The sequence below is a fragment of the Stegodyphus dumicola genome, chromosome X2, assembly GCF_044657685.1.
Source record: "Stegodyphus dumicola isolate Sdum_Otavi_A_Nest chromosome X2, ASM4465768v1".
NCBI classification, from domain to species: Eukaryota; Metazoa; Arthropoda; class Arachnida; order Araneae; family Eresidae; genus Stegodyphus; species Stegodyphus dumicola.
The window spans coordinates 74,040,299-74,067,775 of NC_140781.1; the positions used below are offsets into that span (position 1 = coordinate 74,040,299).

The window sequence follows — 27,477 nt, forward strand, 5'->3', positions numbered from 1 at the left end:
TCAAATAGTTTTCTGGCGTGTTGACAGAAATGTTTAATAAAGCAAACAAATAAATATTGTTTTTTTTTTTTTTTTTTTTTGTAAATTTTGATACCTTTAAATCATAATTGCTCCTTATTTCATAAATTATGGTTTCATATTTTTAATTTTATAATTTCTGCATGCCATATTACCAGATTTAAACTGATGATCGATAATCTGGAAAACCGATAATCCGGAATCGCCGAAGTCCTGAATTAAAGACTTTTGACTGTACAATTATTCTAAATTTAATTATGAAAATTTACTGCCAAAGACTTTTTCTTTCAATTTGGTTTCTTTTTAAATAAAAGCTTAAAATTATTATTACAAGGTAATGTAAAATTATGTTTACCAAATTTCTAAGACATAATTTGATTATACAAGTTGTTTTATCTTAAATTTGAATTTGAATTTTTGTATATTTATTTTTTATTACAAGCAAGTACTATAAAGAATTTTATGGTCACGGGAACATGGGTCTGGATGCAAGAGGATTAGCAGAACAGCAGATGATCACTTCCTGCTGCTATATGCAAGACACCATAGATCACTATCAGCATGACAGCTGGCACTGCATTTCTCTGCTGCTGCAGGACAGTCCATATCCGTATAAACTGCACTGTGTCGACTGCATGAAGATGAACTGTACGCCCGATGACTAAAGATTTGTGTTCCTTTGTCTCCATTGCCTGTACGAGTGTGGTCGAATCGGGCCTGTGAACATTGCAGTAGGATGCCAGAGCAGTAATGCCTCGTACTCTTTATGGAGGAGTTTCGATTTAACATCCAGAACTATTCCGGAAGAGCAATGACATGCAATCAAATGATACACATCATTGAAAGAGACCATTACAGAGGAGGATGGTTACTTGTATGGACTGGGATAGCAATGAATGGTCACATCAACCTCTACATGATTCCTGGTGATTCCATCACAGCCGTTTCATATCACGACGAAATTCTACACCTTGTTGTGTCCTTTTATCACTGCAATGACACGATATTTATGGATGATAATGCTGACCTGCATGAAGCTCATATGGTGCTGAGTTATCTGAACAGTGAAATCATTCTACATATGCAATGGCCAGCTAGATCACTAGACCTGAATCCCATAGAGCACATATGGGGTATGTTGGGATGACGGACAGCAGGTCATAGTGTTCCCACAAGCACCCTGCACGAGCTCTGCCATGCATTACTACAAGAATGGGCACTACTGCCACAAGTGGTCAACACCCTTTGACAACTTACCTTAACATTGTCAAGCATGCATTTCAGCAACAGGGTATCATACCCAATATTAGCATGATGCTTTAGATGGCAAACTCATATGCTTCTGATAATGGCATATTACTTCACTTTGAATATATCTGCGGTGAAAACATTAAGCATGTTGTGTTGCCTTTAGGAAAAAGAAAGGAAGTTTTGAAAATGGCACATGAAATTCCTCTTGCTGGACATCTCGGTGAGAAAAAGACAATTCAACGAATCAAGTACTCACTCCCTACTATTAAGCAAGATGTTAAAAAGTTCTGCAAAAGTTGTAAAGAATGCCAGTTAAGAAGGACAATTATATATAAAGACAGAATACCAATTCAACCTATCGTTAGACCTTTGAAGCATGGAGTGTGGATTGTATCGGGCCATTAGAACCTTCATCTGGAAGAGGTCATCGTTTTGTGATATGTGCAGCTGACCTATGCACTAGATGCACAGAAGCCACTCCTTTCAAAGAGATAAGTGCAAAATCAAAAAAAACATGTAACGTTTTGATGAGGATTTTTTCTCAGACTGGATTTCCAAAGACGATTTGTTCCGACCAAGGAACTAATTTCACAGTCAAACTCACCCGAGCTTTTGAGGATCTCCTTGGTGTATCCCCATGATTCTCCACGCCAGGATACCCAGAGAGTATATGTGCTGTTGAACATTGGAACAGAACCTTAAAAGAGATGATGAACAAAAATGTCCAAAACATGGACCTTATAAGAGATAGACTAACCCAGTAGGCAGGGCGCGCGTCACCGACATGTCGCCAAGAAAGAGTAGGGACGATCTGGTTTACTTTAACACTTAAACCTATGGTGTTTGTATCACATAACTCTTTTTAATTATTAATTGCGATACATTGTATAATGATGAGATTATGAAAGCCACAGTTTTTTCCAAATTGGATTTAATATATCTCATTAAAGCACTTTTTACTGCATTTTGCGCATTTTTTTCACGCGTAATTCTTGTACAAACATCTTTACTATGGTAAAACGGTAAAAACTCTAACCACAAAATTTATGAACTTAATTTTTCGTAGTACGTGATTGCTTTGAAATAAATAAGGTAAAATTAAACAAGATCTGATAATTTTTTTTAATTTAATGAACATTTTCAGGCAGTGATTTACCAAACTATAATGACATTATCAAATGTCATATTTATTTGATTATATGATCATTAAATTATTAACATTAAAGTGGATTAGTTATTTTAATAATTCAAAAATTTTGGAGCATAAAATTTTCTGAGCGAAATGAAAGGAAAAAAGAAGATAAAATAAAATGTAGAAGCACTCAGATTTTATATTACGCCCAAAAGGAACCTTTTTTTAAAGTTTTGTGTGTTACCTATATTTATTGAATATCATGTTCTTCACCCGTAAACCACATACATTTGAAAACAGCATATCTTTAGAATTTCTGCACTGGAGATAAAACTGTTATTTTCCGTACAGTGCTCGCTCTGAACTCGTTGAGTTTGTTAATCAAAAATTCGTTAAAAGTTTTACAAAATATGAAGTAGATTGAAACAAATTCGAAATTCGGCCATCCAGATGCCCATGTTCGGGTGTAGGATTACATTATTCAAAATTTGATGGCGTCGTTTTTGTCACAGTGCAAGAAACATACATGTATTCATGCAGATTTCTACATTATTTCATTTCTTTACATATAATACAGGGCGATAATATTTGGTAACAACAATTTGCAAGGAGACACGGACACTTATAGTAAAAGAGCGCAAAGTGCCTCTTCGAAACTAAGAGTCTTTCTAGGCTACCGCCACTTTGGGTTAATAAATTAAATTAACAGTAAATTTAAAAAAATCTTATGCAAAACTAAAAATAAATTTAAAAAATAATCACTATAAAATACAAGCAAAATTAATTATTACAGTTAAATACAATTTTAATATTAGAATTAAATGTATAAAAATTAAGATGTCAAACGTGCTTATCACTATGATGTATTATGAAATATAATTGAAATAAAATTCCTTTATAGAAATTATGCTATAATACTCATCTATAATTTTAAAAAAGCAGCACAATTTAGAATTTTAAACAAAACTTTCAAAAATTCGTTTTTAAATATTTTAGTATTTTTTCTTATTTACACCAATAAGAAGCATAAAAATTACAAGAGAAAATTGCTTGTTTGAAATTTTCTATTAGTTCAGATTTAAAATATTATTTTCTAAAAGAAGTAGCCACAAATTTCCTTACAGCATAGGAAAAGCTAAAAAAATATCCAGCCCTGAAAGCATGCAATAGCTTTATAATTATTTGGAACGTTAATTATGCTTGATAAATATGCTAAATTTTTAAAAATCAATCTCAGTTTCAAAAATAAAAATATGTAGAAATTCTAATTTGTGAAATGAAGCGCTACAACCAGCTTTTTCTTGACAATTATACATGCTGCAACAGGCAACCAATGTTAAATTTGTGCAAGTCGTCCCTACTCCTCCGGATGTGATCAAGGTGACAGCCGGCAACGCCTCAGACGAGGGAGAAAACCTGTTTGGGTTAGTCTATTTCTTATAAGGTCCATGGTCCAAAAACATGGGAGAAGTTGGGATTTGCATCTTCCATATCTCCTGTTTGCCTATAGAGGAGTGCCACATAGCACCACTGGTTTGTCTCCCTTCCAGATGGTATATGGAAAAATACCACCAGGACCTTTATCCTTATTAAAAGAGATCTGGACAGGTGAACGTAGCATTCCAGTCAAAGCTTCCAGGTCAACTGAAAATTATTTACAAGATGTTTTAGAAAAATTAAGAAAAGCTCGTGACATTGCGTTAGCAAACTCAAATATATCTAAAAAAGAATACACTTCAAGATCTAACTTACGTTCTAAAGAAAAGACTTTCAATGTGGGGGGGGGGACAAAGTCCTTGTGTTAATGCCATCATCACCGAATAAATTGCTCAATACTTGGCAAGGACGAGCTACTAAATTTGAACTTACAAGGGCACACTCTGCCAAAGTCGAAATGGAAAACAGAAGTACGAGAGAACACCACACAAATAAGTTAAGACCTTATAATTGCTCGTGTAAATCATGTTGGTATTTTTGACCGAGATCAAGACTTTGGGAATATCCACTTTGCACCAGTGGATCCTATGAATAGATCTGCTGAAGATATCAAGACCCACTTCAAAATTCGAAAGTTGACTTAAAACATTTCCAACGAAAAGGACTATTTAATGCATTAAAATCTTATGCCGATGTTTTTAGTAACAAACCAGACCAAACTAGAGTTGATGGTCATGACATAAAGGTTACAGCAGACTTTAACCCAAAAAGATTAAGACTTTATCGTGTGCCCGTTTTGTTTCAAGATGAAGTTGATCGCAGAGTTAAAGAACTATTAGAATGGGATCTTATAGAGCTTAATGACAGTGAATGGGTACATCCTGCGGTATGTGTTGCAAAACAGGATGGTAGTGTTAGCTTGTGTATAGACTTTAGGCTTTTAAACACCTTCACAGTTCCAGATGCCTATCTGATGGAGATTGCTAAAGATTTACTCTCTGAAATAGGAAAAGCCAAATTCATAACAGTTCTCAATTTAACCAAAGGATATTGGTAAATCCCAATAAAAGAAACAGCCAAACCTGACACGGCATTTGTCACTCATTCCGGTCATTACCAATGGAAAGTTCTTCCTTTTGGTTTGAAAAATGCCGGAAATACCTTTCAAAAATCCATGGATAAGGTACTTGCAAACCATAATAAATACTCCTGTTCATACATTGATGATGTGGCAATATTTTCTGAGACTTGGGATGGCCACCTCCATTACATCGACCAAGTGTTTCATGAGTCTAAGAAACATAGGTCTAACCGCAAATCTAGAAAAATGCGATTTCGGAAAGAGTCACGTGAAATTTCTAGGTCACATAATAGGTTCTGGCCCTCACTCTCCAGATCCTGAGAAAGTAGAAGTCATTCGGAATCTGCCTAAGAATACCACTAAAGAAGTCTTTTAGGGATAGGAAGTTACTACAGGGAATACATCCCAAATTTTTCTGAAATAGTTTTGCCTCTGACAAACTTTACAAAAAAGAGTGTTCCAAATACTATTCCATGGGACTCTAAAATGGAAGCATCTTTCAAAAAACTTCAAGAAGAGCTGATTAAAATGCCATCCCTGCATACTCCAGACTTTCACAAGCCCTTTCAACTCTATTCAGATACATCTGCATTTGCATTTGGAGCGTGCTTAGCTTAAAATGATGAACATGGCAAAGAAATGTCCATAGCATTTTTCAGCTCCCTGTCAACACGGATGGTCAACCATCGAAAGGCAAGCATTTTGCATAATCAAAGCCTTGAAAAAATTTGACACTTGGATTTTCGGTGCCAAAGTACAAATTGTGTCTGACCACAATCCCATCACCTACTTGACCCAAAGTGCCCCTCATGGTGCTAAACTGTCACATTGGGCCTTAGCATTACAACATGACTGTGAACAGGCAGTTCCCACGCGAATACTGATACCTTATCAAGGTTATCAGTTAACTCGTAAGCAAAATTAAATTAAAAAGAAAACCTACTTTCCCAACAAATTCAAAATACTTCCGATAGCATTAATTTAATATTGTAGTATTGACTTCTGGCAGTGTGTATATGTCATATATATATAATGTCACATTTATTTTTGTTAGTTATGTGTTCATTAAATCATTTTTGGGGAAAGCTGCATATTTTCGAGCTCTCACTTATATTTCATTGTTTTGAATACACGCTGTGTTGCTTTTTTTGGGGGGGGATTACTGTATTTTCAGATTCTCTCTCTGAACTCTGAGCAGCATTGTCTCCAAGGTGACGAATGTGTTTCTCGTTGAGGGACTTGTAATGATCATCAATTATGAATAAAAGAAAAGTTGTGCTGTCCGGAACATCAACATCAGAAAAGAAACATTGGTAATTTAAAAAAATAGAGACAGATCATGTGCTACCAGCAAACGGAAGAAGTGAGCGCTGCTTATCGCAATTGTAATTAATCTCTTATTGGTTTAAATTCCTTTGTATATACTAATAAAATAAGTTGTTTGTTTTGTAAGAATGTTTGGATTAATGATTCCTGTCATTTGGAGTATCTACGATCTCTTTGGCGGGCTATAATACAAAAAAAAAGGATAAAAATATTTCTGTTAGTCTTCAACACAGAAGAAAGTTTTACTGGCTTTATCTGGTCATGAGATTTTTTGTCACTTATTATATATTAGCTTATTAATTTAAGATATTTTTCTTACTTTAATTAATAATATAAATGCCATCTTGATGAACGTAAGTTTATGAAAATAGGTAAATATATATAGTTAGCTAATAAACGCTCTTTCAATACAGGTCTTCATGATAGATCTAAAAACCTGGGCCTCTCAGAGGGTTAATGTAACAATTCCACTTGAAGCTACTATTTTGTGCATATTAGAATTAGCTCAGGCCAACGTTTTCAACACATATGGATTTGGACACACATTTGGAGAGGTTCTAGATTGTTTATTAGAACTAAATTTTAAGTTTTATTTTTAATATTCAACAATTTTTCAGTCTTCCTTGTTTTTTTATGCATAACTTGTTTTTATTTGTTTCTACTGTGTTCACTATTTTATGTGTTGTTCCTATATTTGGTTAGAGAATTACTCTGCTTGAAATGTTTTGTGTTGAATTATGCAAATTTAATGAAAGATTATGTTATTTGAATATGGCAAAGTCATTAGGGCTATCTAAGTGAAGGGATGCTTTTGTGGAGGACTTTCTAAGGGGACTGGCTCATATTCAAGTACAATATAAGGCAAATAAACTAAACCAACCAAGCAGCCAGCCCATTCACCTGTTTTGAACCCAGGTTAAACTACCAGTATTTAGTGTTCTTAACCATTCAGCCACTGGTGAGGCTGTGCTGATTTTTAATAGAATGATAAAGTACGGAGGACACTTGATATTTGCACCAACAGGAAGCGGGCACTGTCCTCACATGCTGTTTCTCTAGAACAAAACACTAACTGATGGAAATGTATAGTGTTATCTGTGGGGTGCTCAATGTTGAAAAATCACAAATGTCTTGAACTAGTTACCAAGAAGAAAAGCACAATGCATTTGATGGTTAGGTTGTTAGAAGATGGAAAAATAAGCAAAAGCTCTATGCCTAAGGAGAGGGATGCCTTCATGGAGGACTTTCTAAGAGAAACAGACTCATAGTTGCATTATACACATGGAAAACCATAAAAACCCACTATGCAGCCAGCTTGTTCGTCTATGAACGAACTCAAGACAGGTTGACAAGCTTAAGGACAGCACTTAACTTAAAGTGGGACCTTCAAATGAAAGGCTGTGATGCTGTTTCTGTTATTGTTTGAATCTTAATGGATAATGGATTTGTAGGAAATTGGGCAAAATGCTCTTTTTATTCCACATTTGGACTGATGAATACAAATTTATTTGTAGTTATTGAAGTTTTAAATTTAGTAAATTTGTGCCAACAGTTAAGAAACAGCTTGATACATTTACTTCTCTTCATACACCACCGCAAGTGTGTTTTTGTAATTAAAATGGTATTTTTGTAAGCACGAAGTACGTGCATTTGTGTTAACAGTTTTATAACTAATAAAGCGTTTATTTTACCCTTCTCCTGTATTATTATTTCTAGTATTATTCACGCCTGTGCGAGAAGTCGACAGATTTCCCAGTAAGATCATTTGAACTTTGTAGGGTCCACTTGCTTACTTCCAAGTGACAATTGTACGTGTAGCGAGTTCTTGTAGGGACTACACAGGAGAAGAATTAAAAGTACCCTTTATGAACTCTTTAAAATTTACAATGTGTTAACTTGATGCTAACACACTACACCTCCCTTGGGCGGTAACTGAAATCACAGAACTATACTAAAAATTCAAAGACGTTAACAAGTAGTAGAACTTAAGTTACAGGGCTCAGATATTCCTGTTTCTTAAACCCACATCGAAACTAGTGGCAACAAGTAAATGCAGTTATGCCACGTAAACCAGCAATAACTTCGGGAGAAGGAGCTCATGCAACAGAGGTGACGGCAACAGCCTAAATCTAACTTTCCTTCTGAACGATTTTTAAATTCTTTCTTCACAAGATAGAATTTGCATACCTTCATGCGTGCTACCAAAATTAAATATTCTGGCATTGACAATTAGGGAAATGAAGGCTTATAGGAAAGCTTAAAATTAAATAAAATTGGTTATTTAAAATAAATATAAATCCCTACAACTTTATGTAAGCAAAGAAGATAAGATTTTACTGCATTACCTCTTAGATTTCTTTTTTTATATGCTTTTTTTGCACTTTATATTTTTTGCAACGTATTTTGAACTTTTAATCTCAATGCTGGACTATTTTTTTTACAATGGTTTATTGCATTTGTAAACAATTTTTATTTTTATATTTGCCACCTTCTAACTCTAAGCTGAATATGAATTAAATTTAAATATTTTTAATATATACATATGTGGGGGGATGTGTGCATTAAATTTCAGTCTTATTTTCATTTTGTTTGCGATCACCCTCTGATTCTGACTTGGTACCCTCTTATGAACTATTTGATAAATTCATTTATTAATACATACACTTAAGTTCAAAATTATCTCCATATGCACAACAATATTGATTTCTCAAAAACTGTTAAATGATTTGTTTAGCAGAATTTGATGTTTATAACTCTCTCCAGATGTAAATAAGTACATTTTAAATCAGATATTCAACTGAACCATGACTTAAACTGAAGAGATAGCAGACCCTTTGGTCTCTAGGTTTAATGCTCTCTGTACCAATTCAAGTGACTCTTTGTCATAAAGTCAGTAAAACATAGAACAGATCTCCTGACATAAAGGCCTTTAATAGCTTTTCTGTACATATTTGTTTAAAATTTTTAGTAGTGGCTGCAGCTCTTCACTCAGCTGCTTACCATCCAAGCTCTTCTTGTTACAAAAAGAAACTAGCTTAAGAAACAGTACTTTCTACTATGAACTTGTTTCAGCTTTCTGGAAAGAGTTTCAGAATTCTTTAATTGCTTCCACAGGCACAGACTGCTCTATTTTACACATTTAGCTGTTTTACCATTTTCACAAATCTGCATCTTGCTCTAAACAACTGCTTTCCATCAGAGTTATTTTAATGTATACAAGTGTATCATAAAAAAAAAAAGCTATTTTTAACTAAATTTACACTGAAATCAAATCTTGCAGAAATTCACAGAGAAAGCTGCTTTGCATTAAGTGCTTGTCACCCCTCTAGATGATACCATAACATTACTTGTATTTCAAAATGAAATAGAAATGAGGTTTATCTCTTGCTCATTCCATGGCCCAAAAAAAAAAAAAAATCAGATTCTTCGATTACATTATGAACTTCTATTATTTTTATGGATATAAAGATATTTTGTACATTTGTGTGTATCCATTACTTGGATTATTAGTACATTCTTCTAGAAAGATAGAAGTACAAACATAAATTAGACAATGAAAGGGGCAAAGAACTCGCATTGCATGGATTTTTAATCATGGTATGTCACAAAATACTAAACACAAGCATTACTAAAGTCAAATGAAATTCAATATTATACAAGCTTTCCCATCTAACCAGTGAATACATATCTCCATGGAAAAAAAAAAAAATTTTTTTAATTAATTACATTCAGCTTCCATGAGGAGGCTTTACACACCCACAAAGTTTGAACATATTACATTAACATTTTCAGGCAGCAAAAGTTGTTTAACTATATGCTTTGCAGAATGTGCAAAGTTCTGCAGATGGACATGCATATTATTATTACAATTCCACTAAAGAAAGATTTACGTTCTAGTCATGCATTAATTTCAAAACATCATATTACCAGAAAGCAAGAAAAAATAACAGTGATCAAACACTAAAAAGATGAATTTTTAGAGATATAGGCTTTTACCTGTCAATGGCACAAGCAGCTTTGATTATCCTACAGTTCAATTCTACCTCTTCCATGTAAGATTGAGAACAATTTACTTTAATTAGATGATTTGCATAAAAAGGAGTAGTCTAAAAGGAATCTCCAATTCAATTTTGGCTGACATTTAAAAAAATAAATAAAAGTATTTATGCTGCCAAAGAAAAACTTTAACATATAAAAATATAGTCTTTGGTCATCTATATTTAGTAATAACTGTGTTTCCAATTTCTTTTTTGTTGACAAAAACAATGGTAAGTGTAAGAAAAATACGCAATAATTATGCTTATAAATTCTTCGAAAAGCAAATTTTCATTCAAAGCACAGAAATAAAAATATGAATTTATTATGAAAAGCAAGTAAGAAATTCAGAACTTGTACGGACAATACCATTAATGTATTTAAAATTTTGTATAAAAATATAAGCCCAGTTACCAAATATTGTAATTTACTATGAATTGGTACCCGATCATTATGCAATAAGCTAATTAAATAACAATTAAAATTAGCACTGATACCAGAAGATGTCAAATCAACAGAATATGTCCGTCTGTGAGAGAGTCCTGCAAACGATTTGCTTCTAGATATGCCTTCCGATAAGTAGATATCTGGAAGTTGCTTATGTCGCTTTTTTTCATTCAGTGACATATCTGTGAAAGATAAAAGTACATTTATGCTGCACATTAAAGCACACATGATGAAAATGCAAAATAACTGCAAAGTACATTAGCATCAATAATGGTTACATTAAAAAAGAAAATACATCCATTTCAATTTAACTAAATTATTGCTATACTTTGAGGAAATAATAAGCAGTCGATTTGTGATATTTCCAATATTTCCATACATTTCTGTTCCACTTTTATTAAACTTTTGCTTCATTAATGAGGCTTGAAGTCGGCCGCTGTGCACAAATAAGGTCCGTTATTTGATTAGTTACATAAAAATCACAAAAAAATGAAAGTACATTTTATTTGTTGATTTGAAAACTGTTTTCAGTATACATTACATAATAAATGACAAGCATTAATTTTATTTTAAATTACACTGAACCATGAATCAATATTTAAACATACCCAATTTAACAATTGTTTTCATGTACAATATACAATAGCTGGAGTGTTAGGAAGAACATATAAAAATTTTAGCATTTTATAATATACATCATACTTAAATTACTTCCTCTATTTAATTATAATTTTGAACAGTTCCTAGATAGATATTAATTTGGGATCTAATTGTATTCCTGACTCAGAGCTAACAATACATATTTGATTTTACAATAGAACATAATTGTTACATTTCTAAACATTACTTTTCATGAGAAACAAACTCATATTTATATTATAACCAGCATAGGAAAAAACCTACGCTGTCAGTTAATATTGCAGAAAATGAAACCCTAGACCAAACTACTAGTTTTCTGTAATTCAGCAATTTAAATTCTAGTGGGAACAATGAGAAGGAAAGAATGTTTTGTCTATTTACGAAAACTAAAAATACAAAATACAACTTCATTTTAAAGACAGGGAACATTATATAAATATTATAGAATAGTGTATGAATAACACAAATAAGGATCCTACACAGTTTTGACAAACTATTAATGAAGGGCTATTATAAACACAGTGAAGTGCCCAGAAATTATTTCATCTGCCAGTAAGATATGTATAGCAAGAGATATTCATGGAAAATTAAAAGATTGAATTTGCAATGAAGGTAGATTTTGTGTTAACTTTGAACAGGATGCAGCAACATGTACTCATGAGACAGGTCACATTCAATTATTTCAAGAATATAGTCTAATATACAAACTCAAATAAAATATTCAGCATACAACAACAATACAACTGTTGAAATACTGTGGATGATAGCAACATGCACAATATATTAAAGACAATGTAAAAAACTACCATGCTCTTTGCACAATATAGGCTTTAAATGTCAATTACTGAAAGAGCGGAAATAATTATCTTGATGTAACAAATTATCTATCTAACTGATTCAGCCAGATGAAGAGATCAAAGATTCCAAAAATCCCATTAATCAATGAATCTAGCATGTCAACAAAGGCAAATGTAAGCTGGTAGTGACTAGTAATGGAATGGGATATGTTCTGCTAATATGAATTAAAGTACCCCATACATTTAAACTTTTTTTAACCAGTGAATGCTATTCAAATACCCCTTCAAATATGTGACACCCATTTATTTGATGGGCTCACTTACATGGGTCTGGTTTCATTTAATAAGATAATGTATTACAGTTATGTCCCACAACCAGATAATAGCTTGAGAAACATGCATCTTTGTTTTGTTCACCAGATCTTAATATTATCAAGCAGGTCTGAATTCCATACAACATTCCCTTCCAAGTAGAGATCTCCCTCCTATGAATATTACAAAGAGTCAATCATTCTTCATGAGGCATGATGTGTTGGCAGATTCCTTTGGACAACTCCTGGATTTCATGTCCCCGTTCTGATTCTGTAATTCTATAGTCCAGAAGTGGACCTACTGCGTACTAGATAATTTTCAGACAATTTTCCTGGTATTTCAATCAAATTTAAAATATGGTTACTTTTATTTAAGTTATAAGAAAGATGGCAGTGCTTACTATATGCAAATAAAAGTCCTGCATAGCTTTGATAAACTATAACAGAAGCATATGTTTCATACATTTGTTCAATTAATCAAACGGCAGAAAAGTTATGGAGTTTAATAAAAGTAAAATACGATTCAAGTGTTATTTAATTATACATAACAGGTCATATCATTTAGAGTCAGAAGAATCTGGTCACTAAATATTTTATGAAGAGATTAACAGTGAAATCTTGACATATATCCTGCAGAATACTCATGGAAAGAAAATGCCAACAAAAAAGCATTCTTTAACTTCTTCCCGGAATGCACAGAGAAAGCATACTTTTAACAAAGTGGAGCATTTTTCAGATAATGACCTAATCTGTTTTAAATTAAATTTCTATTCTAATTCATATTACTATGTCTACTTTTCATTGTTGCAAATGAAACAAGCAGGGAGTCATTGTACTGGAGATTAAAAATGCACATGAAAAACAGAATATGGAGAATTTAAAAAAAAATTTTGTCTGTAGTAGGGAAGTGATTTTTCAGATATGTAAGTGACTTCTGCTACATAAAGGATGACAAAATTACATAACTGATTGGGGAAAAGACCTTCTGGGTACTTACACGTTATCCTGTCAACCATGAAACTAACCAAGCAACATGGCTCAACACCAATTATACAGATGTGCGATATCACAGCACATTCAAAACATTTGCACTTTCACTAGATGTAACCTCAGTCGATTCTCGATAAGCTTGCAGCAGCAGCGCCAAACATGTGATACAGACTCAAAAACTCTAGAGAAAACCACAAATTGGCAAAACAACAAACAAAGACAGTAAACCTGCTTGGAATCCTACGGGCTGACAGGGAGAGACAAGTTTTCCCCGGCAGTTCTGAGTAACGGCTTCAGTCTGTGTGCATCTACCTAACGACTGCAGTCTAGTCTTGTGCCTTCACCGTGATATGTAAACTTCGGCATCCATGTCTGTGTTGGGCATGTACTCTTTCTTAAACCATTATTATATATCTATGTTACTTCTCCTTATTAAATCTCATTCTTAATGGTATATGCTTATCTCAATTACGATTGCTGCTTTCCTAAGTAATGTTATCTATACTTTTGTGGGCACGTGTTACTCGGGCGTACCTCACTGGTGACCTTGTCTCTCACTCCTTCTATTTCAGATTCCTAATGGCTATCTGTCTCAGTCTTGGTTCATAAAGCTAAAAATATGGCTTATTTTGATGAGAATGCTCTTTTTTATGAGAAATAAATGCTCCATCCTCTTTCAGGGTTCATACACATTTCTGCACAAGTAAATTAAGTACTTTTAAGGACCATTAATGAAAAAAATTAAGGACCTATGAGCAAATGGAAACTGAATAAATTCAATTAAAAATATTATATCTGTGCCTGAACGAGAGTAGGATGCATTATTATTAAACATAACTTAATTAACATAATTATTAATATGTTTGAGAATAAAATTAATTTTATGAAATTTATCAAGTAGCATTAAATAGTATTTTACACTCATAATAACTGGACATATTTTGAAAAAAGATAAGTGACATTTTAGTTACGTTTTACTAACAGTATGCTTTTTTTTTTAATGTCTCATTTTGTCACATACTTGCTCAGTCTAGAGGTTTAGTAAATAGTAAGTAGATTTCATGTCAAGCAGCATAGGTTAAAATGAGCATTAAAATCATAATCAGCTTGATTTATAACAAAAGACTGACTGTTGTCACTCCTGCTTGCCTATAGAGAGGCCTGTTGATCAGAACTAACCTGAAAGGCCTGATGTAGGTACAGTTAGCAAGTTTTGAAAGTTAGCTGACCTCTGTAGCTTCATGTAGAGTTCCAGGGGTTGTAACTCAGTTAATATAGTACTTTAAGGTTCTATTAAGCCACTAAAGCATTAGCGGTGATAAGTTGTTTTGCATTAAGTCTCACTAGATGCAAAGAATAAGTTTCACATGAATTTTTATATTTTTGTGTTTTACCTTGTGACCACGGTAAAGGTTTAACACGCTGAGCCCGGCGGCGAATTTGCTATCCTTTCCGTTCAGCCGGCAGCGATGAGCCGGCGGCAATATTGAGATCAAGCGGTGCAATATTGCCGACTTAAATTATTCATAAATTATACAAAAAGGAAGGAGACGCACATAAAGTCCGAAAGTATTATTCGAAATGTCATGATGACAATTCAGAACTATTTGGATGAAAGGTAGCCAAAAATGTTACCAAAATAGTTGTTTCGTATTGTAACATGTGTAAAGCTAAGCGTATTTTTGTTTAGAATGTTTCAATAAATTTCATTAAAACTAGATCTGATCACATTTCATTGAGACTATACTTATTTTTTAACTTTAACACTGTCGATCCCGCAGTCCCCAGAGAAATGGGAAAAATTCTTACCATGAAAAAATTAAAAGACATTTTTAATTAATTACACAGCTATTTTGCTTTTGCTAGAAACTGTTTTGTAAACTGTGCTTTATAGCATTATTCCTTGCTTATTTTTTTGGATTCAAAATATTGTATAATATGTGGCCAAAATGGAACTTTTTAACATGTCGTTGAAAAACAAAAATGCTTTATTTTAATGTTATTTCTTAAATATAATTCCTATATATTACCATTATTTTAATGAAATTTATCAATGTTAGAATGTTTTAAAAAAATCGTCAAAAAATTCCCAGATCTCGTAATTAAAATTTTTCAATAGAACTCGATCTTGAAATCGCCAAAATGTTAATAATCGCCAAATTTAGAACCGTTTAATAAAAGAATTCACTTCCCCAAAAGCGGAAAGTTTGCCAAAAATATTTCTCCAAAATGCTAATTCACACTCAAAATGGCAGTCGTAAAAACAGACAGAAATTTCAGATGATTAAAATTAAGGACCTTCTGCCGATTTTGGCCAAAATTAAGGACTTTTAAGGAACAAAAATCAATTCCAAAAAACTTAAGGACTTTTAAGGACTCTTAAGGACCGTACGAACCCTGTACTTATTTCCTTCTCATTTTATCGTACGGATTACACGTAATTTATCACGCAATTAAGGATGGATCTTTGGATAATATTTGTGCTCGCAATTTTATTGAGATATTGAATGACTATTCTGATATGATACATAAGTCTTAAAGCATAGTGTAAAACATTAAGCTAAGGATTTATGATATATTTATAATTGCTAACCATGCCAGGATCGGAAAGCCAAACCAATGAATTGAATGTGGCGACTCAGAAGCCACAAATCTCACACGTGGCGGTTAAAATACCCCCTTTAAGAAAAAATAATGTTAATCGGATTTGGAAAACAAAGAATACGCAGACTTATTTCTGAATTGCATTTAGGGGATGACAAACCATCTCACTTATTGAAAAAAATGAGAGAATTGGGTGGAAAATGTATAACTGACGAATTTTTAAAATCATTATGGCTGCAAAGTTTACCTTCCGAGATGCATCCCATTTTATCAATAAGTTCTGAATCCTTAGATAATTTAGCAAAAATGGCTGATTAAGATAGCTGAAGTGTGCACGCCAACAAACAATAGCGTGTTTGCTATTCAGGTAGCTTCAGCAAGATCCCCCAGCGATCCGAACGATTTTTGTGGTCCTCTCGAGAAGCTTAAGGCCTTAAGGAGTGAAATTTCTGCTAATAATATGCTTAGCAGAAAAATTTTTGTATATGACGATACGAGCATATCATCATATACCAGATCATATACCGAAAACTGCAGTTTGCACCCTATTTGGTCTTTCTGAATTTCCGTTTTTAAATTTCGGACTGTGCAGAGTAGCTCAGACCTTTCAAAGGTTTATTCAAGTTGAAAGTAACTTTGCTCTAACGAAGATCAGTAAAGATATTACGAAATATAACCACGTGATTTCTTTCACCCTGAAACGCTTTCCGCGGTATCAAATATTTTAATCCTCCTGCGGCGGAAAAATACAATGCCCTAAAAGCTAAGTCAATAGCGGAATTATCGGATTTGGAAAACAAAGAATACGCAGACTTATTTCTGAATTGCATTTAGGGGATGACAAACCATCTCACTTATTGAAAAAAATGACAGAATTGGGTGGAAAATGTATAACTGACGAATTTTTAAAATCATTATGGCTGCAAAGTTTACCTTCCGAGATGCATCCCATTTTATCAGTAAGTTCTGAATCCTTAGATAATTTAGCAAAAATGGCTGATTAAGATAGCTGAAGTGTGCACGCCAACAAACAATAGCGTGTTTGCTATTCAGGTAGCTTCAGCAAGATCCCCCAGCGATCCGAACGATTTTTGTGGTCCTCTCGAGAAGCTTAAGGCCTTAAGGAGTGAAATTTCTGCTAATAATATGCTTAGCAGAAAAATTTTTGTATATGACGATACGAGCATATCATCATATACCAGATCATATACCGAAAACTGCAGTTTGCACCCTATTTGGTCTTTCTGAATTTCCGTTTTTAAATTTCGGACTGTGCAGAGTAGCTCAGACCTTTCAAAGGTTTATGAACGAAATTCTTGGAGATCTAAAATTTGCCTATGTCTACGTAGATGATACTTTGATATTTAGTGACACAGAAGATGATCCTAAATCTCACTTATGTACTGTTTTTGAAAGATTAACTTCATATGGATTGACAATTAACGCTTAGAAATGTGTTTTTGGCGTTCTCGAAATATCTTTCTTAGGGCATTTAATCAATAAAAATGGTACCAAGCCTCTGCTGAAAAAAGTGGAACCGACACTTAACTACCCATTTCCGAAAACGGTAAAAGATTTGCAGAGATATTTAGGATTTTTAAAATTTTACCCATGGTAGCCCAGAATCGAATACACTTAACTTCCTATTTAAAAGGGGCTCAGAGAAATGATAAGACAACCCCGAATTTGTCTGAAAAAGCGCGGAGCGAATTTCAAAAGTGTAAACTGTTAATCGCGAATGCGGTTCTTTTTAGCTCACCCGAAGAAATATGCCCATTTGGTTTTACAGGTTGATGCATCAGTGGAACCGACACTTAACTACCCATTTCCGAAAACGGTAAAAGATTTGCAAAGATACTTAGGACTTTTAAAATTTTACCCATGGTAGCCCAGAATCAAATACACTTAACTTCCTATTTAAAATGGGCTCAGAGAAATGATAAGACAACCCCGAATTTGTCTGATAAACCGCGGAGCGAATTTCAAAAGTGTAAAATGTTAATCGCGAATGCGGTTCTTTTAGCTCACCCGAAGAAATATGCCCATTTGGTTTTACAGGTTGATGCGTCAGACTTTGCATTCGGCGGATTGCTGTCACACAAATAGTTAATGGAAATTTACACCCTCTCACATTTTTCTGAGGAAAGCTTTCACAAGCAGAACAGAACTATAGTGCGTATGAACGGGAGCTATTGGCAGCTTATGATGCTATTAGGCATTTTAAGCATATGTCGGAAGCACAAAATTTTTCTTTAGTCACCGATTACAAGCTGCTTACGTATGCATTTTGACATTGTTTGGATGAATGTTCACCTCGTCAGGCTAGGCATTTAGACTTTATCTCACAATTCATCACATAAAAGGTTCAGAGAATATTGCAGCGGACGCAGTTTCCCGCATAGAAGCGATAAGCATGCCTAACCCTATCGACTATGAGGAAATTGCTAAAATGCATCAAATCGATTCAAAATTACAAACTTTACTCAAAGTTTCAAAAGTTCTACTACTCAAAAACATTACCTTACTTAATTGTAGCTTACCGAAATATTGCGATTTGTCAACAGGTTCTACCTGCCCTTACATTCCCCCAGCCTTTGTGACAAAGTTTTTGCCACATTGCACAATTTGTCTCACCTTGGCATTCATGCATCAACAAAGTTAATATATTCTGTTTTTTTGGTCTTTCATCCATAAAGATTGCACAAAATGGGCAGGACAGTAAATAAGCATTGTGTATGCAATGAAATTTAGAGGCATGATGTTTATTTTTTTATTATTTTGACTTATTTCAATTTTAAATCTAAGATTATTTTGGAAATTAATTTTTTGAAGCCCAATTATTATTCACATATTTATAATACACGAGAACAAAAAAAAACAGCCTTAAAACTAAATAAAACTATTTTTATCGTATTTCAAATATTGGAGTATATGATACCCCCCGCACTCACTCTAGTTAGAAACTTTTCTTGGTGCGACTTCCGCCGGGTTAAGATAAGAGTTAATTTTCCAGTATTTTGTAATGATTTAAAATTATTGTTTTAGTTTTTAAAATTTTTTCCAACTCTTTTATATTTATTTTAGGTTTTTGCCACTTTAAATGTGGAGTTCTTATGTAGAGTCTTCTGGAGAGGTGCAACTCCAGGAGCTAAGATGCAAGAGCACGCGAAGTTGGCAATTTTGAAATCGCTTCCCTCATTTAGTGTATTGTGCAGAGAGATTAACAAATGCTTTATTTCAGGAACTGCAGCTAAGAATTCTGCATAAACAATTAATGCAACTTCTGTGGGATCTCTGCCAACTTTCATAGTTTGATGGCAGCCTACTTTCACATTCAAAGGGATTAATATGTTAAGTACCAACTCCTGCTTTTCTAATACGAATCAACTTTTGTAAATGCACAGATTAGTGGCCAGAAAATGAACAAGGTAATCAATCACAGCAAAGAACAAACGAGCTACCTATCCTAGAAAAACAGAAAATATATGTAAAGAACAGTCATATGGAAACCAATTTGCATTTTTATCATCACAAATGAGAAATATCATAAAAGCACTGATGCAAATAGCCCATTCTGCTAGGAACCACACTAAAAATAAAACTACCAGAGTTCCAAAGATCACTAGATGAGCAATGGAAATGAATGGAAGGAAAATGTAGGTGAAAATGAAAGTGTAAAAAAAAAAGGCTTGAAAAGTTTTCAGAATTCATTGAAAATATGTGCAGATAACAGAATTTTGGTGCTTTTCTGTTAACATTATACCAGTAGCTAAATGGGCATCAAAATACTAAAAGTGCTTTATTTGATGCTCATTTGGTCACTGCTTATGCCATGTCAGCAGTAGTGTTGTTGTGAACAAGCGAGAAAAATAAACATCAATCCAGTAATTTTCCATTCTAGATTATCAGTTACTTTTCTATTAAAGTGAAGATAGTCATTAATTGCCAAATTTGTGCCTGATGCCAAATTTATACAGATCTCAGATTTTTTTTTAAGCGAAAACAGATTGCTATGTACATAGAACAAATATGTAATTTGTTCCATGCATACAATGTTTTCGCATAAAAAAATCAGAATTGCACACATTAGCACTGTGCACACTAAACATCATATATATTATACTGATTGCATATAAAATATGTGAAACTTTATTTATCATAAGAGCTATAACCATCTAGTTAGATTCAAAGGCATTGTTATGGTTTCAGTGCCCAAGGGCCCATTCAGTTCCCATTTTGCACCCCGTCCTATTTGCCAAAATAGAATGGGAAACATCAATTTGGTGCCACCTGGATGCTGCGCCCAGGAACAGTTATCCCCCCCTTAACTACACTACCAATTAGGCTTCATGTCATTGCTTATGTTTGGCATTAAGTGGCACCCTTCTAACAGAAAAGAATGTGAATTTTTTACTTGTGCTTTCTCAAATGAGCAATTTATTTTACTTTATGAAAGTTATTGCTAAAATCAGTTAGGCAAAATAGCAGCAGTCAAAGGTCACTTCTTGCTTTTATCTTTTCTTTGTATAACTTTTATTCCAGTTTTTTACTTTTAACCTTTCAAGCATCATACTATGATGGGAAGGTAACAAACTTCGACGTGAAAAATCAATTTAAAACTCAAATATAAAAATTATGAAAAAAAAATTCAATGATTCATAACATGTTCCACGTGGAACATGTTATAAATCCACATGGAACACCGTCCTATTGCCAAAATAGGTTATCGATAAACAATGTTGTATGACTTCAAGTCACCGAGCAACTGGTCAGAAAAATTCTTCAGCAGATTTTGAATCACTTCAGATCCACACTATATCACAGTGACAAGTGCCATGATCATAAAGGACATTCAGAAGAGTACAAAAATATCTTTCTATAAGTACCGTAATTTCGCACGTATAGTCTGCACCATCGCATAGTTCGCAGACATGATTTTATATAAAAAAAATTTCAAAAATCATCAAATAGGCTGCAACACCGGATAGTCCACGGACTGTATGTCCGAAATTACGTTTTTTTTAATATGGCAATATTCCCATGCTTTTTAAATACATCCTTTTATTTGCGCCAATTTCTCACCGCTTTCTCGTCTACTTCAAAATAACGGGGTAAAATCCTAGTATACAGTGCAACCTTGGCACGACTTTGAAAATTATCGCCAACACCAAAAATTATCCAAAGAATGTCTATATATATATATACACTATACATAGTATATGTATATACATAGTATATGTATATACACACATAGTATATATACTATATACATAGTATATACTGTGTTTAACTATATATTTTCTTTGAATGACCCGTTAACTACTCATCGTATATGTCCTGTTTTTACTGCTCATCATAAAGTCGTCAAAAGTAGCCAAATCCCGTGTGCACCGGATACTAGGATTAAACCAATAACGGCCCACTTCTCTATTTCCATCTTTTTCAGCTTTCTCAACTACCTTGAGTTTAAACTCAGCAGTAAAACTCCGGCGATGTTTCATCAACATTATCGAAGATGAAAGACAAAATACGAAAACAAAATACTGTGCAACGTGCTATCCTCGTGATAAGTGATAATGAAATGTGACCTTCGACCCCACTCACTCGGTGTTGCCAAACCACGCTATAAGTTAAACGAATCACGCTTTTTTTTCATACTCCAGGTACTTGCTACTATGGCTCCTAAAAACCGAGCTGACGCATCAACTACTTTCCTCCTCCCAGCAGTTGCGCTAAAGCAGTGTGCAGGATACTGGGATACAAGACTCTGGTTGCGCTAAGTGAGTGCTCATATCCCGGCATCACTTGATGCGCCAGCCTGGATTTTAGGAGCTCTACTTGCTACTACTTATTCGTTCTGCACTATGCTCTATGGTTTACTATCGATACGATACATACGAATGTTTTCTTGGAATCTCACGCATTTTTTATATTTGATCATCGGCAGTTCACAACAGTGTGTTTTTTTTTTAATTTCAATGATTTTAACCGTGAACAACCAGCGTATTATCCGCACTGGTGGATAGTGCGCAGCTTCAAAAATTCGCATTTTAAACACAGATAGTCTGCAGACTATACGCGCGAAATTATGGTACAAATATATTAAGAATACAGTCAAAAGTCGTTAATTCGGAAACCCATAATCCAGACCTCAAAGCTACAAAATTTCTGCGGATGCGTCACGTTGACGCATGCACGCAAGACCTTTACGACTGCGAATATGCGTGTGCACATGCGCATAATACGTTTACGCATGCGCGTTTAACGTATAATGGACGGTATAAGCTAAGCTAAAATTATCTAATTCAGTTAATGTTGCAGATTGCGTTGTTCCTTAATATTCAAATTGGATCCGGCTTATTATTTTTTGCAGACTGTTAGAGCAATTCTATAAAAGTAAGCTTCAACTTTCAATTATGTCAAATAGAATTTCCGATATATATTTACTAATATGTAAAGGATCTAAAAAGCGAAAGTATGTTTCGAAGTCCATTAAACAAAAAGTGGAATTGCTGCAAAAAATGGATAAAGGCATAATCCTTTGTTTATGTAACCATTCCGAAATCTGTTTATCAATTTCACGCTGCTCTGCGGTGGGAGGGGGACGCCGCAACGCGCAATTTATTGGAAGTTGATCTGTCAGCACTATCCTTATCTTCAGGGCAGATGTTTTTATTTTATTTGACTTATAATTATTTACTAAATGTAGTATTTCATCTCGATGTACTCCGTCTTTGATATGATTTAAATCAAATTCCTCATCATTATAATTCGCTTCTGATAGTGAAGAAAGTGACACAGAGGTTATTGAAAACAAAAAAATTTCGATTGACAAATTAGTCGGTATTCTCAACACAGCAATTATAGCACTTGAACAGCGGAACTTTGTAACTAAACAAGAAATTATGTCTGCTTAATAGAATTAAAGAGAAAGTATTATCACATAAAACGAAGCAACTTAAACAACTTACATTGAAAGAAATGTTTAATAAAGTAAACAAATAAATATTAAGTTTTTTTTTTTTTTTTTTTTTGTAAATTTTGATACCCTTTAGATCATAATTGTTCTTTATTTCATAAATTACGGTTTCATATTTTTAATTTTATAATTTCTGCATGCCATCTTACCAGATTTAAACTGATGATCTATAATCCGGAAAATCGATAGTCCGGAGTCGCCGAAGTCCCGACGAGTCCGGATTAACGACTTCTGACTGTTCAAAAAGTTGCAAAAATGACATTTGTGATTGCAAATTCTTCAAATCCAGAACAAAATGAAATGTTTTTCCACATTTAAAAAATGATACACACTAAAATTCACAATTAAATGTCTGCAATAATCAAAGATGCCTACTTTCTACAAAAAATCATGCATTAATAGTGGACTCATCTCAAACAGGACCCAGTAACTTTGCAGAACGAAGCATTCCCAGCTCTAGCAAATGCCATTTGACTGAATGGCCATAGTAAATGAACGTAAGACTGAATCTTCGGATTATGGTAACTTGGAGATTTTTTGGCGAAAATTTGGCGACCAACCCTGCTACAGCAACCTGCTAGTTTTTTTTTTTTTTTTTTTTTTGGATGCCATTTTGTTTTCACGAAATAAAGGCATTTTTTTTTACTCAACATTTTTTCCAACAATCTGCTAGCCGAATTATGCTTATGCTAGAACAAAAGTGCTTAATCATGAAGAAGATTAAATGCGAAATTGTGAGAAAGTGCAGAATCGCCCACTGCTTCACACGTTTTTAAGAATTGCACACACGTGGTATCCATGTACACGTCGACCTATTTCCACTCAAAAAAACATCTCATAATTGCACAAAAATGGCATTGCGCACACGCTTGACTTTATCCATGTACACATTGACCTATTTTCACTTAAAAAGTCAAAGAAAATTGACAAAAATCCAATTTTTCTTACTCTTGTAAAAAGCGCCAAACAAATAAGTGGGCGATTCTGCACTTTAGCAGCGAAATTGTTTTTAAGTGTTTATTAGCTAAAATCACGATCGGAATTTTCCCGAAAATGTCACGACATATCTCATGATCTCTTATTTCTCCGAGACAAAATAATCTGCAATTCGAACTGTGTACTTCTCAGATTATTGCTAAAGTCCTACCTAGTAACCTTTATCGCCTTACCAAAATGTTGCCAAACTACCTGTTACCATATTCCAAAGATTAGCCGACTTATGTAATAGTTCCTGATAAGGATATAAACAGAAACAAAGGCAGCAATTGCTAAAAATGTAAACTAACATGCAAAAGCATCTTGGGAGAACGTGCAGAATCGTCCACTGCTTGGCGAATTTTAAGAATTGCACATACTCGGTTCCCATGTATACATCGACCTATTTTCACTTAAAAAAAAATCCCCGAATTGCACAAAAATGACACTGTGCACACCCTTGACTTTATCCATGTACATATCGACCTATTTTCACTTAAAAAGTCAAAGAAAATTGACAAAAATCCAATTCTTCTTACTCTTGTAAAAAGCGCCAAACAAATAAGTGGGCAATTCTGCATTTTAGCCACATCTTGAATGACAGTGTATTTTCCCACAGTTGCTGTCAGATTAAATTATTTAAATGGGACAAAGTACATGCAGATTATCTGCCTATGGGACAGAATGCCTTCATGGAGTACTTTCTAAGGAAAACTAGATTGTATTTCTTTTACACATAGGAAAAATTCCAAAAAAAAAAACCCATGCTGCCAGCCCATTCACCTAGGTTAAACGGTTTAATCCTAGTATCCGGTGCACATGGGATTTGGCTACTTTTGGCGACTTTTATGATGAGCAATAAAAACGGGACATATACGATGAGTAGTAAACAGGTATTCAAAGAATATATATAGTTATACTTAGTATATACTATGTATATAGTGATAGTATATAGTGTATAGTATACTATCACTAAATATACATAGACGTTCTTTTGGTAATTTTTGGTGTTGGCGATAATTTTAAAATCGCACCAAGGCTGCACCATATACTAGGATTTTACCGGTTAAACTCCAAGTCAATATACTAGTACAGAGTGATCTTAAGCATTCAGCCACTAGCGGAGCTGCTATGTTATCGTACTGACTATGAATTACACACCAGCACTGTTGCTGGTATCAAAACTGATATCATCATATTTAACTTCCAGTAAAATCTAAGAGAATGCAATGGAGCGTAAAACCATTACCAACATTGAATATCCTAAGGATCCTGCAAAATCTCTGTACAATGAAAAATGAATGGCCAGACTTGCTCAACAACAGCGTTACACTTCTGTATAACACTGCCCGTCCTTGCATACTCCATGAAACTAATACATTGCTATAGAATTTCAAATGGGAAGTAATGGAATGCCATTCAGCCCTACTTCATCCATACACAACTTTGAAATGTTTGACCTACTAAAGAAGCTAAAAAATATATGCTTTTAAGCAAATACTGAAATTAAACATTTTGCAATAAAATGAATGCAGTCAGTTAATTTACTTTTTAAAATGAAACTGAATTTTCTACAGATAACTACCTTCAAAACTATGGCAATTATTATTAAAATTAATTCGCTCTTTACAAATAATAACGTATACAAATGTTCTCATTGAGATACACCTAATATGTATATGTGTGTGTATATATATATTCTTAGAATGTCTAACTTTGTCATTTAACATGTTCTGTGACATCACAATCTAAATGAATATTCATGATGAATGCAGAGAAAGGCTGAAAACACAATTTATGAAATGACAGCATGTTTAAAAACTGGGGTGGTGAAGCTTTTTAGGCTGAAGATTGCATTTCATCTATAGTCACTGCAAGCAATCTACTGCATTTTCATCACTTAGTAGGATATGTTATCAGAAAAACAATCTCATTGTAAATAATAGACATCTATCAAAAATTTCTATGACATATGAGAAATTTCCCAGATAAATTACTAAATACTTAACAGTCACTATAAATTGATACAGCCAATACTATTTGTAGATATCTAAAATGCATAATAGAATCATTTCAACACATGTCATCACATAAAACTTCATAAAAAACTGCAAGTACATGCATTTTAAAGCACTGTTTTAAATTTCCAAGTCACTGTTACCAGCGGTTGAGATGTTACCTAAAACATCCAACAATATACGAGAAATTTCATTGTACATTTGTTGACTACTTAGTGCGCATTACAACCTGACATTCATTTTCTCCTAAGTTAATTACTTTACTTCTTTTTCTTAAATATAAGACCTCACATTCGTTACAAATACACATTTATTACGACCAACTTTCGCAAACATATTTATATCATATAAAACTTAATATTTCAAGTCATAATTTGTTGACGTTTTATGATTTCAGAAAAGAAAAATATAATTCCAAGAAAACACTCTGCATTAACATTTCATATCACTTTTTTTTTTCCAACTCTAAAACTTTTTATAGAAAGCATTGCGGAACACTTTCGATTCTCAGTATTTTTAATAAAATGCATTGGATTATATATTTAATACTTGAGAAACGCAAACTTCAGAGACTTACGATATAATAAAATCAAAATTGTCTAAAAATGAAATACTCCGAAATAAAATTGGAGTCCAAGCAAGTCCATATAAAACTTTCACACCAGTACAGCGAATCACACGACGAACAATCTTCACTACACTGAAGATTAAAATCAAAAATAGTATTATTAAACAAACGTTCGGGCTGCAAGTGGCGCAATCTGGCGTCTATTTCAAAAACTTGGCTTAACTTCTCTACTTCTCATAAGAACATGTAGTGAATTACATTTCCTTCCACCCTACTCTTTCTCCTCCAACCTGATTCTTATCAGAAGTCGAGTAAAAAGATGTTTCTACATCTTGACACTAGAGAATAAAATACGATCTGTGTGTGCGTGTAAGAGTTCAGGTTTCTTGGAGTGGTGCAAACACCGGAGTACATAGTCTTTGTTGACCTACCTCCATCAAGTAAATTGCTGCTTTCGAATTTACTGGGAAGTAGCAAATGTGCTTCTAAATGCTAAACAATGACAAAAGTCCTATTAATCATAAAAATACCGCAGTCACATAGCATTTCTCTTACGAACGAAATATGTAAGGCTAGCAGCCGAACTGGTGAGCATGCAAACAAAAAACGTTACACATGCAAAAGCAGTGCTAGTCTTAAGGGCTTTATAACAAATTTTAAAATAATACAAAATCATAAACGGATTCAAAATGCAAAACGGAAAATCTACGTAGAAATACAGACTACATACTAAATTACCAAATACGACACAAAAACAACAAAGTACTGAAATTTCAGCACACGTGAAGTAACCATACTAAGAGAAAATGTTTTAAATCAAACTCGTCGAAGTTCCCCCGACGAAGATTTCTTCAAGTACACTAAATAAT

At 33.7% G+C, this 27,477-nt stretch overlaps 1 protein-coding gene across 2 annotated transcripts in view; it reads right to left on the reverse strand.

The window, feature by feature from the left end:
• The window catches only part of LOC118181422 (rho family-interacting cell polarization regulator 2-like), a 151,672-nt gene extending 124,811 nt beyond the window's left edge, over positions 1-26,861 (reverse strand). The window contains exons 1-2 of one of the 2 annotated variants that reach the window (XM_035350566.2): positions 26,618-26,861; positions 10,778-10,909 (exon numbers count right to left, since the gene is read on the reverse strand). In XM_035350566.2, the coding sequence (XP_035206457.1) occupies positions 10,778-10,907 (130 nt within the window). In that variant the 5' untranslated portion in view covers positions 10,908-10,909; positions 26,618-26,861. The remainder of the gene's footprint in view (positions 1-10,777; positions 10,910-26,617) is intronic. The other variant, XM_035350567.2, reaches the window with a different exon arrangement.
• Between the last annotated feature and the right edge of the window lie 616 nt (positions 26,862-27,477).